This window comes from Tribolium castaneum, chromosome 4, assembly GCF_031307605.1.
Source record: "Tribolium castaneum strain GA2 chromosome 4, icTriCast1.1, whole genome shotgun sequence".
NCBI classification, from domain to species: domain Eukaryota; kingdom Metazoa; phylum Arthropoda; class Insecta; order Coleoptera; family Tenebrionidae; genus Tribolium; species Tribolium castaneum.
In genome coordinates this window covers 10,451,109-10,466,320 of record NC_087397.1, presented here as the reverse complement: position 1 = coordinate 10,466,320, position 15,212 = coordinate 10,451,109, and the positions used below count along the sequence as shown (strand labels likewise).

General features: G+C 35.0%; 2 protein-coding genes across 4 annotated transcripts in view; one reads left to right on the top strand and one right to left on the bottom strand.

Annotated features, from left to right (window-relative positions):
• Window positions 1-484: 484 nt before the first annotated feature.
• PolZ1 (DNA polymerase zeta subunit 1) lies at window positions 485-12,425 on the top strand. 2 transcript variants are annotated; one of them, XM_001811595.4, is made up of 7 exons: window positions 485-783; window positions 832-1,018; window positions 1,065-2,011; window positions 5,371-7,859; window positions 11,506-11,696; window positions 11,742-12,192; window positions 12,244-12,425. In XM_001811595.4, the coding sequence occupies exons 1-7, from the start codon at window positions 636-638 to the stop codon at window positions 12,385-12,387; spliced, it is 4,557 nt and encodes a 1,518-aa protein (XP_001811647.1). In that variant the 5' UTR covers window positions 485-635; the 3' UTR covers window positions 12,388-12,425. The 2 variants fall into 2 exon arrangements, with proteins under 2 accessions (XP_001811647.1, XP_064212236.1); XM_064356166.1 differs by lacking the exon at window positions 485-783 and having other exon boundaries at window positions 878-1,028.
• Window positions 12,413-15,212, bottom strand: part of Vps13 (Vacuolar protein sorting 13) — a 62,027-nt gene continuing 59,227 nt past the window's right edge. For both annotated transcript variants that reach the window (XM_015982629.2, XM_015982633.2), the window contains 2 exons: window positions 13,094-13,263; window positions 12,413-13,041 (listed from right to left, as the gene is read on the bottom strand). In XM_015982629.2, the coding sequence (XP_015838115.1) occupies window positions 12,588-13,041; window positions 13,094-13,263 (624 nt within the window). In that variant the 3' untranslated portion in view covers window positions 12,413-12,587. The remainder of the gene's footprint in view (window positions 13,042-13,093; window positions 13,264-15,212) is intronic.

The window sequence follows — 15,212 nt, the reverse complement described above, 5'->3', positions numbered from 1 at the left end:
TTTCCCAGAATTTGCTGTTCAAATACTTAGGCCAAGGTATATCATCGGTAAAGATTTTTTAGCGTTTTAACATGTGATTTTAACACGTTTTGCAGCCAAAGATTCACTTATTAATTTTTATATTATTTTCTTTATTTCTGTCTGGTTTTTAAGCGAGAAACTAAGTTATTTTGCAAATATTGACAAAAAATAACCAAATTAGATTGGGATTGACGTCTGTTTGAATCTTTTTACAGTGATTTAGATTATTTTCTGAACAAAATTTCGGTCAGACTACGGAGGATAAATTATTATCAATGCACTCACAAGAAATTTTGAGGAAAAAACTGACCTTTCTTGAAGATGTTAATTGATTAATGTATAATATATACCGAAATAAGTTTATCAGATTAGAATTTAATAATAATATTAACACAGTTAATTTATAAATTGTAAAAAAAATATTGGGAAATTTTTAAATTAATGAATGGGAACCACGTGACTGAAACAACCAATTCCAACGGTAATCCTTCTTACTACTCCACAAGAACGTAAACATGTGACGTAACCTCACTTTATTATTTCTTGTTTTTGTGTACATTTTTGTATTTTATTTATTTTTCTACAGTTAGCTTTTATATATTTTCATTAACAAAATGTCTATTAAAAACGCCATCCGAATTGTAAATGTTGATTACTACATGTCAGCCCCCATCCAAGACTTGGACATCATGTATTCGGATTTCCGAGGCTCCTCAATAAGCCAGGTCCCGACAATTCGCATTTTTGGTTCAACAGCTGAAGGTCTGTGTCTCTAAACGAACAAATCGAGTCTTGAACCAACAATTTTAGGTCAAAAAATTTGTTTGCACGTCCATGGCGTCTTCCCCTATTTGTACATTCCGTACGACGGCTCTGAAGACTGCAACAGTCTCAAATACCAAATTGCCGCAAGCATTGATAAAGCCTTAAACGTGTCGTTCGGTCAAGCCTCAGCTTTGACCCAACACGTCTACAAAATAACTCTAGTTTCTGGGATGTGAGTCCAAGTAAGATCTATTGCAACTTTTACTTATTTTGATTAGTCCGTTTTATGGCTACCATACGCGGGAGCACCAGTTTTTCAAGATTTATTTGTACAATCCTAATTTAATCCGCAAGGTTGGCAACATGTTACAAAGCGAAGTGATTCACGGCCGGTTGTACCAACCACACGAATCGCACATCCCCTACATTTTACAATTCATGATTGATTATAATCTGCACGGAATGAGTCGGATTTTGCTCAACGATCTTAAATTCAGAGACGATTCGCATAAACAGAGCTACAGTCAACTCGAAGCTGATACTTTGTGCGAAAATATTCTCAATAGATTGGAAATAGCGGATGGTAAAATGGGGGTAAATCCCGGAATTGCCGCACTGTGGGAAGACGAGAAGCAAAGATTGAGGGATAAAGAGGAAGACTCGCAAATGGGGCCTTGCTTGACTCTTGAACATTCGCAAGTGGAGCCCACGAAGTCTCACGAAATTTTCAAAAGAGCCCTCTTTGAAAAACTCTGTCTTTTGGATGATTCCAACGAGACTGTTGATCAAAATCTCAGTGTTTATCCGGCTGAAACGCCCCAAAATGAAAATATAAAAAACGCGTCTTTTGTTGAAACTCATTCAAGTTTGAACGACAGTGTGGATCTAAATGCAACTTTTGACGATGACGCCAGAGATTTGTTTGAGATTTTGCAAGATTTGGGCCGGAGAAATAACGAAAGTGAAGAAGCGGATAGTATTTTGTCGCAGTTGCCGAAGGAAGAAGACGAAGAAGAAGAAGAAGAGGAAGAAAACGAACTTGATTTGAGCATCTCAATGGCTGATACTACGCCGTTTAAAAATATTTTAGAAAGTATGGATGACGATCTTGATGTTACACTTATCCCGCAACTGGACGGTTCCGGAGATGAGAAGGAAAGGAAAAGTAAACAAAAAAGCAAATACGGGTGTTTGCCCATTTTTGTTCACAATGGGCGGAGTCAAGGTAAATAAAATCTATTTTTTTTATTTATTTGTATGAATTGTTACGTGTTATCGTCATTTTATGTAAACACGTTTGCGAAAAATAATCATGGTCATAGGTATTTCCGGGTTTTCTAACGGCTGGGCTGACGTTTTTTAAGCCTTACTTAAAAATACAATTCCTATTATAAACATAATTTAGAACATTTAAAAATTAAAAACAAAAATTAAGAAAGTTAGACTCGTATTTGAATGCTTTTTGTTATTATGTATACAGCGTGCTCAAAAACTGACGCACCAACTCAATGGTGTGGTAGAAAACTGGTTACATATAAACGTAAAAATAGTAAAAAAATTATTTCTATTAAAGTTATTGATAAATAACGGATTTTAGATAAATGATATGTGGCAACGTTGTCTAACAGTCATGATCACAATACAATTTGATCAACAATGAAAATAAATTATTTTTGAAACAGTTTCCTAGGAAATAATTCCCAGTGTTGGCACATCTACATATTGTGATTTTTTTGATAAATTTTATTTTTTTTAAATTAAAGAAACTGCTAAAGTCTGATAAAAAATTTAAAAATAATTATTCATCATTTTGGTAGGGAACGATTACCTAGTGTGAACCATAAAAACATAAAAAAATAATGAAAACTAAAGAAGTTAACACAATAAGTTTGTAGCTTCAGATTTTTTAAAATATGACTTTAGGAATTTTTTCAACATTTTTCCCGTAATCTGCACTTGATTTTCAATAACGTACCACTGAGTTGGTGCGCCAGTTTCTGAGCACCCTGTATGTATTTCTCTATAACTCATCACTTGAATAGTTTGCTAGTTGGAAACGTTTTCCGAGTTTGCCATAATTTTTACCGATATCTATTTGTTTACTAACATGTTGATAAAGGTCGATGAATTGTACCCTTATTTAAACGAACTCAAGCAGTTTTATTTTCATTATGTCTACTACGAGTTAAAGTGTAACTTGTGTAATTAGTGAATTGCATCGTTTTTTTTTTATTCAAAATGCCACCTACTTCAAATTTGTACTCAATTACATCTGTTTAAACGCCGATATTACAAATACTACCTTAAAAAATAAAACATTTGCCAACCCAATTGAAATAAAATAATGGAAACGTGGTGAAGACCCGAAAATGGCGAGACTTAGAAAAGTTAAAGTCGAAAATTCAGTAATAAATGATTGTAATGGAAAACAGTCTAAAAATTTGAAATACATATACTAAAAGTTTAGTATCTAATCGATGATAATGACAATAAGCTATTTGAATGTGAGTTGTCCCGTTTTTAATCGAAAAGTTGTTGGCAATCATGACATTCCAACCAAACTAGTGCTGGTCCCAGGCAATTTGGTTCAATTCTAAGCGAGGAATCATTAAATAAGACGATTTGAGCTGTTTCAAGACGGTTTGATTCGTTTTTAAGCGAGCAATAGTTGAAGATCAATTTAATAAAATAATAATTTAATAAAAATAAGCCTAATTGTTAAGCCATTTTCTTCTACCAATTTGACTCTTATAAATATAAACGGGGAGACGTTGACAATCGACGTTCCTGCGCAACATAAACTTCTTATTTTACTTATTTGTTGGAAATTTTAAAACAATTTGCGGAATTACAACTTTCTAGTCCCTTTTCATGAACCCTCTCTTATCTACTAACACGACGCAGTAATTTACAACAATTTTAGCATTAACAAGTTCTTTGAAAACACATCGAAATCGCTGAAATTCTGTCTTCAGTTTTCAGTTCGAAATAGGCCATTTTCGTAGACATTTGTCTACAAATTTTTTAACGGAGACAAAAGTAATACAAAGTGGTAATTTCAATTTTAAATTGGAGTTTTATTAATGAATCAAAATAAAGAATTCAATAGTTAAATTTCAATTGGTAATTTAATTTTTCATCCAATCCCATGGATTCTAATTATAAATTCAAATAAACATTTGATATATTGTGATTTTTTTTATTTCGAATAAAATATACAGCGTGTTTCACATAACTTTACGAGGCTTGCGACTAATGTTCGCACCCGAATATACAAAAGTCACAAAACACTAGATACAAAAAAATACACATTTAATTATTAAACTTTTGGAAACCCATGACAGTATGTAGTTGTCAGACTAATTACTGTTTCATTGATAGTCATAAATTTGTTTTTTACTAACAATTATCATGTGTTCTATCAAGAGACGGCATGAATATGATTCTAATCTATTTATTTTAATCACTAACTCAAAAACGTAATTTTTCGAAGGGGTGAACAAACTAAGAAGACTATCCAATTTTACAAAGTTTGTAATCGAGCTTGTATTGGAATATGTATTGTTGGTGGCATTTTACAGGCGTAGGCGTAGGCCTGTAAAATTATGTGAAATACCCTGTATTAATACGAGTATTTTTCCTTACTTTCCTCAATCACAAAATAATAGATTAAAATTAAAATTGTTTCTTATTGGTTTTTATCAACAGTTTCAATGATTACTATTTTATTCATACATAAACATAAGTAGGTACCTTTGAAAATTTATTTGTATTTGGTGACTTTGATATTTTTAAATATCTTGAAATCGTATTTCAGCATTTGAAACAGAAAACACAGATATTTCATTTAGAAAAAATTAACAAATCCCGTTTGGAGAACTTTAAATTCCTATAACTCATTTTTTCCAAATGAAAAGCTTCAATTTTTATTTTGCTAAAGAATTAAGAATTTAATTTTGCATCGATCTCTATTAACTTTAGTTAAAAAAAATTAGAAAAACTTGACTAAGTCGCAGAATAAGACAAATCTGGATATGCGACAAATTCCCTAGAAAGTCTAGAGATATCGCTCAACTTTATACATGTACAAGTATGTATGTAATCGTAAACGTACATAGTGCGATTAAATCAATCCTGAATCTATCGAAATACCTACAGTTTTCAGTGGCATTAATATTTTTTAGCCATTTATTTTGCAGTATTGTTGAAAATATCTGGCTTGATAGAGCATAATTAATTCATTATTTTTTAACGAATTTCAAAATTATATTTTGTTGCTAATTTTCTCCTACGTATTTGTTTTTTGGTATTACATTTCTTATTTAAGCAAACTTAACTTACCCGCTTTAGGTCTTCTAGTAAAAGGCACTTTATTATTAAATCGAATATACAAATCACAAAGTTAAAGTATATGTATTTTCAATTTCAAAAGTTAAATCACAAATTTTTCGTAGTCCCCAACTCAAACCAATGTTTTTTTACAGATTGGATTGGTTATTTTTTTATTTAATTGTATAATAATAATAATTAAACGAATTAGGCACACTTTTAGCCCTCCTGTTAAAATATCAAATATCTTTGTAGAAATCAGTGAACTGGAGCACGCCAAACGACGCCTAAATTTCCAAAACAATACGACAATATGCGAGGATTACCTTGAATGTGAATACAGCCAAAAAATCAAAAACAAAGAAAACATTATCGATACTCGCAACTTAACCGTCGCCGAACTATACGACCTACAAACCAACTACAAACCGAAAGAGGGCTGTTCGACCATCCTCACCCAAAACTCCGACACCGACTTGAAACTATCATCAGAATCTGACATCTTCCACTCAAACCCAACTCCCCCAAAACTCACCAACTATCTAACCCCTTCAATCAAACCTCCAACCCGAAGCGAAATTTTCCAAAACTTAGACTCTCTCAATTTACCCAAAATCGTCCACGAAACACCATTTTACAGCGACGCCTCTGACGTGACAAACAGTGTCGAGATCGGCCACTCGATTTTAAAAATCCCAAGCAAAACTACGGCCCATTTGGAAGAGTTCCAAAGTTTGTACCCCGGCTTGGAGACCTATCGCCGGGAAAAAATGCCACCAAACATAAAATGGACCCACGATAATGTTAAAAAAGTTAAACTCTCGTTCTGTAGTGCCGATCAAATCGTAATAACCCCCTTAATTGGGGCCCCCAGTGTTCGCGACGCCGAAATTTGGTTGAAAAAACGCCCAGTTCTTAAACCTGCCAGGAGTGAAAAAATCAAAATCAAACTTCCAGTTAGTCCGGATCGAATTGACGAAAGCGACTTGGAACTAACTTTATCGCTCACCCAACCGGTCAAGAAAGATAACTCGTGTCAGATCACCGGAACCAGTCTTGATAACACGTACGGTTTTAAAATGACACCGGAGAATTTCCAAAATGCTAAGGCCCTAAACGAGTGTCAATACCTTACGATTTTATCGCTAGAACTTCACATAGAGACTCGAGGGGACTTAAGGCCGGACCCGGCATATGATTCAATCCGTGCCGTTTTTTACAAAATTGTCGAAGACGGGCCTGGTGGTACCACAAGTGGGGTCATAACCCTTGACGGAGTGAAACCAAGCGAAGTCCGTTGCGATTTATTGAACGTTTCAACTGAGGAAGAATTGTTGAACGAGTTAGTCAAGTTGGTCCAAAACCACGATCCCGATATTTTGGTCGGTTATGAGATTGAAATGTGTTCCTGGGGGTATTTGCTTGACCGGGGTCAAGCCCTTGGGCACGCCCTTGTCACTTCCTTAGCCCGGGTGAGGGAGAAACACAGTCGCAATGAGGATAGTTTGCGGATCACTGGCCGTATTTTACTGGACGTTTGGAGGCTGTTACGGCACGAAGTGGCCCTTCAGAGTTACACGTTCGAAAACATCGTCTATCATTTATTGCATCAAAGAATACCGTTGTATTCCTTCAAACAACTGGCGCTTTGGTGGCACAACCCTTTATTCCGCCACCGGACCATTTCGCACTACTTGTTCCGAACGAGTGGTGTTTTGCAAATTTTGGAACAACTGGACTTAATCGGACGCACGAGCGAACTGGCGCGACTTTTCGGGATCCAGTTTTTCGAAGTCTTGTCACGCGGGTCGCAATTTCGGGTCGAATCAATGATGTTACGTCTAGCTAAGCCGTTAAATTTCATCCCCGTGTCTCCAAGTGTGCAACAACGGGCCAAAATGAAAGCCCCGGAGTTTCTCCCTTTGATCCTCGAGCCGGAGTCGAAACTGTACGTTGATCCGGTCATAGTGCTTGATTTTCAAAGTTTGTACCCGTCAATGATCATCGCTTATAACTACTGCTTCTCGACTTGTTTGGGCAAAGTGGCCAATTTGGGTAAAAACGCCCCGTTTGAGTTTGGCGCCACCCAGCTTAAAGTATCAAAAAAACAAGTAGAGAAATTGTTAAATGACGATTGTGTTAATTTTTCGCCATGTGGGGTCGCTTTTGTGAAGAAACAAGTGCGTGATGGGATTCTCCCCAGGATGTTGCGAGAGATACTTGATACTCGCCTCATGGTGAAAAACGCAATGAAACGAAACAAGGACGATCAGTTGTTGCAAAAGGTGCTTCACAGTAGACAGCTGGGGTTGAAGTTGATCGCAAACGTGACTTATGGCTACACTTCGGCCAATTTCAGTGGGCGGATGCCGGCGGTCGAAGTGGGTGATAGTGTGGTGAGTAAAGGGCGAGAGACGCTACAGAGGGCTATAGAGTTGGTGGAAACGACCAAAGAATGGGGTGCGAGAGTTGTTTATGGGGATACTGATTCGTTGTTTGTGCTAGTAAAGGGGAAAAGTCGGGAGGAGGCGTTCGAAATTGGGAAAAAAATTGCAGATGCTGTTACGAAAGCAAACCCTGATCCGGTCAAACTCAAACTGGAGAAAATCTACCATCCTTGTATCCTCCAGACGAAGAAACGGTACGTGGGGTATATGTATGAAAGTCCAGATCAAACAGAACCGATTTATTTGGCGAAAGGGATTGAGACTGTGCGGAGGGATGGGTGTCCGGCTGTATCAAAAGTAAGTACAGAAATGGTATGACAAAAATCAGTTCACTAAGTTAACCCTGGAAAAGTTATTCGTGGTATACAGGTGACCCAGGGGTGTGTAATAGGTCCATAACTTGTTTGCTATTTAAAATATTACCGGAAAGTCGTGCACCGCCGTGACACTACATCATCGGCCGATGCCCTAGATAACCAGAAAAATGTTAAAAAAAATCTAAGTCTTTTATTGATGAAGATATGATGAAGTAAAGATTAAAAATTAAAAAATGAAGGTGTTTGCACAACCATTTCGAATCCAAATTCATTTGTGGTATAAATGACATTACATAAAAGGACGTAGTAACATAAGAACATAAGAAACCTTCCCAGATTTTTTAAGAAATGTTAACAAAATTTTTGAGTCAACAATGATAATAAATCTGGCAACACTTGGCACAAACCATTATTGTTCAGATGAAACCATGGTTACGGTGATTGCTTATAATGTCATTAAAATTTTTGTTTCGTCTGTCAGCGGTAATTTTACAGTTTCAAACAGTGTCAGGATTAAAAAGGATTAAAATGTTTTCCTACTATGAATATTGTGACTTGTGTTTGCTGTTTGGTGAATACGCTGGAAATGCAAGTGAAGCCGCTCGTCAGGATGCCGATCCAGACGAAAACTCGAATTTCCATTGACTGGACCAAAGAATGCGATTAACTGGTCGTTTGGATCTTTTACCAAGGGAACTTGTCGGCCCAGAGGTACGAAAACCATTACTGCAGAAGAAGCAATTTTAGAAGAACTCGTGAGGAGTTGGTGAACCGATATCATGTCGCTAGAGCTACTACGATCACTCCAGAAACATTACAAACGGTGCAAGCTAAACCTTTGAGCATTTGTTATAATTATTTAGTGCATTGTTTGTTCAGTTTTTAAGTTGTTTAAAATATTATTACAATAAATAAAGCTGTTCTCCACTCAGTTGCATTCAATAACATAATTAAAAATTACGATAATGCGCAAACAAACTGACTAACAACAATGGCGTAATCATGGTTTTAAAGACTAGAAATTAAATATGTTCAACACCTTGTAATGGTATCCAAGACTTTAATTATAATTTTTAATTTCAGTTTTCACGTGTATCTTTGTGCAATGTTACCTTTTTCCATAATTTGTTTAGGCTCTGATATAAAAACAGAGCATGTGGAATTTTTTTAAACATTTTTTCGGTACCCTGGAGGATTATCCAATTACTCCCCTTCAATGAGGTGCGCGACTTTCCGGACACCTGTACAGGGTGTTTGTGGATTGCGCTCACGAATTTTAACCACTAAAAGAATGCGTGATGAAAAGTCAATTTGAAGACAAAACAAATTTCGTATTCAAAAAATTTTTTACCATTTTTTTCCCCTACAATTTTCACTATAGTGTGTCTCTCTTTAATAGGTGCAAATTGCATTAAACGTTGACCGTGAACGTTTTTATGTACAAAAAAGGGATAGCTTTGTGCACCAAAAAAGTTATCAGGTGTTTACACGTTCGGTTAGTCAGTTGCGACTACGCTTTCGAGCGAATTCACGTGTCAGTTTGAAATTAAATCATTATGGCCAGTTATTCAAACGCCGAATTGAGTGACCTGGTCTCTCCAGATTTAAATCCGTGTGTTTTTTTATGGATTCACGTGAAACAACTACTGTTCCAAGTAATACCGCCGAGGAGCTGACCGTTTGTGTTATGCAATCATCAACCGTATCATTTAGAACACATGAGGAGATGTGTGCAAGACCTTAAGCAGCTTTCCTACCCTGAAGGGCTCAAGCGTGCATTACGACCGAAGGGCAACATTTTTGGCAATTTTTATAATGTTTTTTTGTTGTTTGAATGAATGGAAATATCGTGTCTAGACATAAGCGGAGACGGGTTTTCGGTCTCAACTTATTTTTAATTTTAACACATAAATGACATGTTTTCGGCAAAAATCGGAGAGAGAAAAGTTGTTTCTTTTGACGAGGTCTATTAGCGCAATCCACAAACAGCCTGTATACAGAGTGGTGAACCAAAGTTATATTTTTGCATAATTAGATTCTACACAAAAAATAATGTAACTTTGTATAAATTATTATAGGTCTATCTTTTTTCGTTTCGGAATTATTCAACTTTTCGTTAAAAAAAAGACCGATTTTACTCGCCAATGTATATTTCACGACAAATTTGCCACAGAAAAACTCAGAAAACCTTGCAGTTTTAGCAGTTAGTCGACTTTTACTTAAAACACGCTGATAATAATAGGCTGTGCCAACATGCAAAAAACTGTACATACTTTGTACTTTCATTTTCTTGGCAAACACACACACTTTTTGAAAGTTCATTAGACCAAAACCAAGAATAATAAAAAAATTAAATTATGCCAGCTTAAAAGAAGTGTTGGACTTTGTTGCAGTACAAAATTTAAAAAAGTAATAGCTAAAAGTTAAAGGCATTGACAACTTATTTTACCTGTTTTATGTTTTAACGGGATTTGAAAATATGGTTTGTTCTATATCAGTAGTTCAAAAATTCCTACGATGAAAAATAAGCGAGTTAATCGCTTCGAAAGAAAGAAATCATGGGTGTCTAGGTATGCCACTCGCTTACGCTCGTTGCATAACGACAGCCCTCGAACTTTAAGCTTGTGTTTTCGCACTCGTATTATTAATAACTATTACCGCATAACGCTAGCGAAAGTTAATCAACTTTATGTTTTTAGAAACAGAATTTAATGATTTTTGAGAAAAAAAACAAGAAATATGTGTCACTTACTGTTTTTAAATTATTTAACGTATAACATATTTTCTAATTATTCGAACTTTTTTCTTTTTCAGTTTATATGTAATACACTTTTAAAACCTCTGTTTTCGCTAAAAAAAATTAATTAATTCAAAAATATGATGCTCACCTTGCTTCCAACTAAATAATACCTCGTTCATAAGCGCCGGTTTCAGTCTCAGCCCGACCGCATTTCATTAATAATAATAATAATACCAATAAAAGTTTAGGCCAAGATCAGTATAAGTCAAAATGTATACGTCGGTAGTGGTATTCACTGTTAATGTAGGATGTAGAAGTAGAATTCACAAGTCTTTTCCTTAATGTGGAATTTGAATCTTCCTAGTTTCAAATCTGCAATGTTTTGCAAACTATTTTATGAATAACAAAGACGGTCATAGTAATTTACTGGTTATTCCGTACTTCTTTGTTATGCTAATTTACTTTCTTTTTGTTTTTTCTCTTTTATTCATCTGGTGTATTTTTCTTTTTATTTGTAAGGTTTGAATGGAATAGTATAGAACAGCAGCTGAGCTGTTCATCTGGACTATGCCTGTTCGTACAAGTATTATTATTATTATTATTATTTAAAGCTTAGTGCAAAACTTGAATAAAATATAGGTGTTTCATTCGCAACTCATTTTAGAAACACCTCATTTCAGATACTTGGAACTACTTTTATTAGGTGATCTATTTTTTTTATAACTCCCTGGGACAGCCTGTATAGTTCTCAGTATTTTTTTTTGATTATCTTAGCTCTTGCTGTTGATAATTTAATGTTTAATCTCACTTCATCGGCCTATGTTTTTTTATTTGTGTTCTGCCCGCTTTTATTTAAATACAACCATTTTTTCTACGTTTATTTCAGATGTTGGAAAAATGTTTACGACTATTATTCGAAACGAAAGACGTCAGTTTGGTCAAAAAATACGTCTTGCGCCAATTAGATAAGATTTTAACAGGTCGTGTAAGTCTCCAAGACCTGACATTCGCTAAAGAATACAGAGGAGCCTCTGGCTACCGCCCCGGTGCTTGCGTTCCGGCTTTAGAACTCGCGAGGTAAACACCTTATTTTTTTACCGAAACAAAAATTGAACATTGCAGAAAATGGACCTCTGTGGACCGACGAAGCGAGCCAAGGAGAGGCGAACGCGTCCCTTACATAATAGCAAACGGCCCTCCTGGAGTGCCATTAATCCGTTTAGTGCGAAGCCCCCGTGAATTTTTAACCGATGCGAGTTTACGACCGAATGCCATCTACTACATCACCAAAGTCATAATTCCGCCAATTAACCGTTGTTTCAATTTAATCGGCGCCGATTTGAACGCGTGGTTTAACCAAATGCCGCGGAAACAGTTCCAGTATTTGCGAAACGCTTCGCCTGTGAAAAAAAGCACGATTTCGCAATATTTCGTTTCAAATAGTTGTGCCAGTTGTGGGGAACAGACACAGAACGATTTGTGCGAAAAGTGTCGGGAGAGGACGCAAAGCACGGCGGTTGTTTTGCACGAGAAAGTGCGGATTTGGGAACAGAGTTATTATAACATCAATATGGTAAACTATTTTTTTTTAATATTGATACTCGTACAATGATAATTTTTTCAGATTTGTCAGTCTTGTACGGGTATTTTTGATGACAACGCTTGTTTATCATTAGATTGTCCTGTTCTGTATAGGATAAATCAAACATCGCGTGATTTGGAGCAAGCCAAATACGTGCGTGAAGTGATTAATACTCTAAAAGTCTAGTCATGTTTATTAAAATAAAAAAATATTTTTGATAAAAACGTCATTTTATTTTCCCAACAGTACATCACCAATGCCGAAAAGCGTAAATAAGCACAAGTTGTTGCATACACAAATAAAATTACGTTGCATAAAGATTAGTAAAAAAGACTTCAAAGGATGAGGCAGTCCGTATGACTAGTGAAACAATAAAAACTAACAATTTAAATATGACCTCTCAACGACTCAATCTTCGCGCATATTTCCTCCTTTTTCTGTGGGTCTCCGACTAGGATAATTTTCCCGTTATCACTATTCCCCAACAAACCCAACTTCTTCCTCCTATCAGAAGTGGGAATAGCAACTCCTTTAGGCACCACACTTGGCGGATTCTTGATTTCTTGCCATGTATAAGACCACTCGACTTGCCAGCCGCCGAAAATATCATTATGCGAAATAAACGCCAATCGCTTATCTGTCAGTAACAAAATTTCGCGATTTTCAACAATAACATAATGACTATCGTAAATGTCAGTCGTTGCGTATTTGCCTTTTTCTAAATCGGTTAACAGTTTGTGTCCCTGAGCTTCGTACCTGTTGTAGGGTCTAACCAAACCGTCGCCTTGTAAAAACCGCGGTGGGCGTAACCGGTTTGCGTCTTCGCCCACCTCAGTCACCCTAAACAGGAGTGAAAAATTGTTTTTTTTTAATTACAATGCGATTTTTTTACCTTTTAACGGCATCCAGTGACCCGCTTGCGAAATCTACAACACCGGCAGTAGGCCGTGCAATGAGCCCCACTGCTCCCTTCCCCAATCCTTTGAAAAAGCCTCCAACTCCTTCCTCCTTAGCACCACTGATCGGTTTGGTGAAAACACCAGTAACACCATCGACCACACCCTATGACCAATCATTTTTTAGGCTATTAATTTTTTTTCTACTAAACTAGAAATATTTATTTATGCACAGGCCAAAAAATTTGTCACCGTGTATATTTATTTCGTTGTTGATTTATTTTCACCAATTAGATAAATTAGTTATTTAGGGTTTGTAAATCAAAATCAGCTATTAAACATTCTTATAGCATTGTTAATCTGAAATCGAGACACAAAAATATTTAAACCCAAAAAAAATTGGTGGCTGGAATATTTTGCAATTTAAAAAAAATGCCTTTATTATTCAATTCTTCTTAAAAAGTGGCTTCGTTTTAATTGTCTAGTTCTTAGAAAAACGAAGCTATGAATACTTGAACCTGAATCTGAAATTATTTGCTCAAGAAATAAGTTTTAGCGATTGGACCTTAAAAATGCATCTCCCTGATTATTTCTCAAGTAGGTACATAAAAAAAACGTTAAGTGACGAAGTCGTAAATCAAGACAATCCTCTTTGTTATCCATCTCACAACAATTAATTATCTCTTAGATTATATTTTTTTGTTGGTAACGTTTACACAATTATTATTGTTGTGCTGTTGATTTTTTTTTCAGTTAGTTATTTGCTGTTGTCGCAAACGCCTCTTAAATAAAAACAGAATTTTGCAGTTTAAAAGTTTAAAATTCCTTGGATAGTGGGTGTTGATTGCGGTTTGAGTGTGGTTCTGAAATGGAATTCAAGAAAGAAAAGGAAGAAACAAGACGGATTAAAGGGTTAGTCTGTAGTATTTGCTTTTTAGAAAAACTACATTAAATCTCTAATAAAACAAACTAAAATCATCAAAATGAAGAAGAAAATGAAATTATTTAAGTTAACTTCAACGAAAAAAATATATCCCATTTCATTTCATAGTAGAATTTTGCAACAACGCATTTGCATTTTTTTAGAGTGAAATTTATTGCTGGGATTTAGTTCAAAACAAAATTCTTATCTTATACAAAAACTCTCAATTTGTGCTTTATTTCACTCCAAAAAATTCAAATGCGTTGTTGCAGAATTCTACTATGAACTGAAATGGGATATATGAGCTTTAGTGCTTCAATATTTCTTTTAAGAGTTACAGTGGAGAAGTTAAAAAAATGAAGAAGTCTTTTAACAATGGAATAATTTAAAAATGTTTAAATATAACACTCTGTGCATCTAAATAAATACTTAATTGTCTCTTACTGATTACAAAAAAGATAATTCAAATCATCGCCGGCTTTATAGACACATATATATTTCATATATATATATTTCATTAAGAAGGCGGTAGTTCAAATCAGTAAAAATTTTCAACTATTATTTCAGGACTCGAAAAGTGAAATTTTCTGCTAATAATAACTTGCGCTGACAATCTAGTGCAGCTTTAAGTTTGAACTTTATTGCATTTAAAGTCGTTAAAACTTTATTTCTCTAGTATTCTTAGTTTTTCTATAGTAAAAAATTCTTAGAAAGACTGTTTTCGTCCAAAAATTAAATTATTTCAAAAACTAAGCAGACCCGACCATTACAAGTTTGGTTCATAATCATAAATCACTCCTAGTAAAATTTACCTCTAAAACGCAATGATATAAAAACAAATAATAATGTTACGTGATGCAGGGAGTTATTATTTATCTATTAATTTTGTATAAAATGTTTAAACATTGTAGACGAAGTGTTTGAGTCCACGCAAAAAAATACAGGGTGAGTCTAACGTACGTATAAAATTAATATTTTCGTTGTAAATCATTTTTCGAAAAAATCTTCGGACAGGTCGATTTTAGTTTTAAAAATACTACATTTTGACACCACTGTGAGTCTTGTGACGTCACTGGTTTTGGAGTAATCGTCATATTTAATTTCTTTAAATGGCGACCGACATTTTGTTTACTGTTTTTGAAAGTATACTTCTTTATTTTTCTGATAAGTACACAAAAAAAAAGAAATAAATT

Coding starts and splice junctions, on each gene's coding strand:
- PolZ1 (XM_001811595.4), top strand. CDS start 636: ATGTCTATTAAAAACGCCATCCGAATTGTAAATGTTGATTACTACATG. Junction 7,860..11,505: donor GGTGTCCGGCTGTATCAAAA/GTAAGTACAGAA, acceptor CGTTTATTTCAG/ATGTTGGAAAAATGTTTACG. Junction 12,193..12,243: donor GTTATTATAACATCAATATG/GTAAACTATTTT, acceptor TAATTTTTTCAG/ATTTGTCAGTCTTGTACGGG.